The sequence below is a fragment of the Bombus impatiens genome, unplaced genomic scaffold (assembly GCF_000188095.3).
Source record: "Bombus impatiens unplaced genomic scaffold, BIMP_2.2 scf_0452, whole genome shotgun sequence".
Taxonomy (NCBI): Eukaryota; Metazoa; Arthropoda; class Insecta; order Hymenoptera; family Apidae; genus Bombus; species Bombus impatiens.
In genome coordinates, this window is record NT_176871.1 from 1,428,736 (window position 1) to 1,430,664 (window position 1,929).

Genomic DNA, 1,929 nt, shown 5'->3' on the forward strand with positions numbered 1-1,929 from the left:
GAGCCACTACCACCTTGCTTTTTAGAATCTTCGGCGGCCGACAGAGGAGGAGAACCGATCGCGAAGAAAAAAGTGGAAATACCAGGGGTTTGGGAAGAAATCGAAGGGCGGGTGTAAGAGTTGGGAGAGGGCGGGGGAGGGTCGGGCGAGGTGGAAGGATCGAGGGGGTTGGGAAGGACTCGCGAAAATTTCTCGACCACCAGCGGCAGCTGCGTTCCGAAATGAGGAGAGACGCGAACGAGAGAAGAGGTAGTAGGGACAACGAAGCTAGTCTGATGGGGGAATAAAGGTAACGGAGGGGTCGCGAGGGGGCCGCAAGGTGGCGGAGGAGAAGGAAAAAGGGGGACGTAGGGTGAGGTTACGAAAGTGGAGGAAGAAGCGTAACGGCGAGTGCACGCAACAGCGGCGCGCGTGGAAACGCGCCTTCTACGAGTAGCAGAACTCTTCTCTTGACGGACTAACCCAAAGGCGGAAGAAGGAGGGAGCGAAGGGGGAGTAGGAGAATAATGGTGGGGGCGTAAGCGACGAGCGGGCAATAGAGGGATGCGGATCGGGAAGAGGGAAAAGGGAGAAGGAGAAAGAAGGGAGGTAGTAAGAAGAAGAAAAGAAGGTTTCGGGCGGCGGCCGGGATCGCTCGGTTGTCTGTGGTCAAGGCACGCAGCTTGTGCAGTATTCTCTGCGCGCCTTACTCTCTTACGTAGAAGCTGTCGCGGGTGCGATGGTGTCGGCGCTGCCCGAGGCGGCTTTCGCGGAGAGGGGCTGCCGCACGAAAGCGACGCTATACTTCTTTTTCGTCCGTCTCACGACCGTCTAATCGAAAACAAAATCGACAATTTTCCGCGGAATATTTTCTAATTTCCAACTTTTCGAAATACTCGTTTTTAGGTATAAATAGGTTTGAAATAAAAAAGAAAAAAAGATATATCTGCGAACATAATTAAGAATACAGTCTGTTTTCTGATAATTGCACATTCACGCGTACAAGATCCCCATTTTCGTCCGTTTGTAGTCCGAAAACGAACTCGTAAATGGCGCAAGGATTAAAATTCGCAACTGGGAAGTTTAGCCTTATCTGTGGCACGATGCCGGGAGAGGTGTTATTTCATGAAAATTGTACAGAGAGGTGAAATATTGTAGAATTTAGCAACCCTCGGAGAGATATACGCGCGAAATATTGCTCTGTTTCTCGACAACGTGCAACCACCCTGTTGAACGTACGGACACGAGTAGGAGTCACGCCTGGCTCACAGTCAACCAGGATTCGGCGTTTCGGGTTCGCAACAGGTCTCACCACCGGCGTTCGTTCTCTCTCTTTCTATCTTTCCCTCTTCCCCTCTTTGACCCCTCTGCCTCCCGTTCCCGCCCTCATCCTCTCGCCACTCAAACCCCAGACTCACCCCACCCTTCGCAGCCTCATCTCTCTCTCTCTCTCTCTCTCTCTCTCTCTCTCTCCTGCATCACACATAGATGCTCGACTCTGTTATTGTATCTATATATCCTTGACATATTCGGAGAGTCACCAGCATGTGAGATTCGGAACGTGAGTCAACATGATCGTACGAATCATCCCTAACATCTGTATATAGACTGCCATAGAACGTAACGATTGCATAGTTATCAGCTATTCAAAAATTATGGTTCGAGATCAAAGAGAAAAATATTAAGGAATAGGTTCGATGCGTGCTCTCCGATCGCAGGGTTCGCGACCTAGAGAGGGATGAAACCGTTGGTCGCAATTTAACTCACCGACTACGAAGACCATATTCTTTGTCCATCGCAGCAGCTCCCGTCGGATGTGTCTGCGTTCCTGTATGCAACGGGCATAGGGGCAATCCGCCATTTTTGAAATCACATCTTAGAATGAATGTGTGTGCGTGCCGGCCGGGTGCGCCTGCCTCGAGTTCCCGCGTGGATGTCCACCCCCCACGC

General features: G+C 51.2%; 1 protein-coding gene across 1 annotated transcript in view; it reads right to left on the reverse strand.

Moving 5' to 3' along the window:
* LOC100749057 (mushroom body large-type Kenyon cell-specific protein 1) overlaps positions 1-1,929 on the reverse strand; it is a 35,564-nt gene that overhangs the window by 33,421 nt on the left and 214 nt on the right. The window contains exon 2 of the mRNA XM_033321459.1: positions 1,747-1,929. Coding sequence (XP_033177350.1) covers positions 1,747-1,840 — 94 coding nt within the window. The 5' untranslated portion in view covers positions 1,841-1,929. The remainder of the gene's footprint in view (positions 1-1,746) is intronic.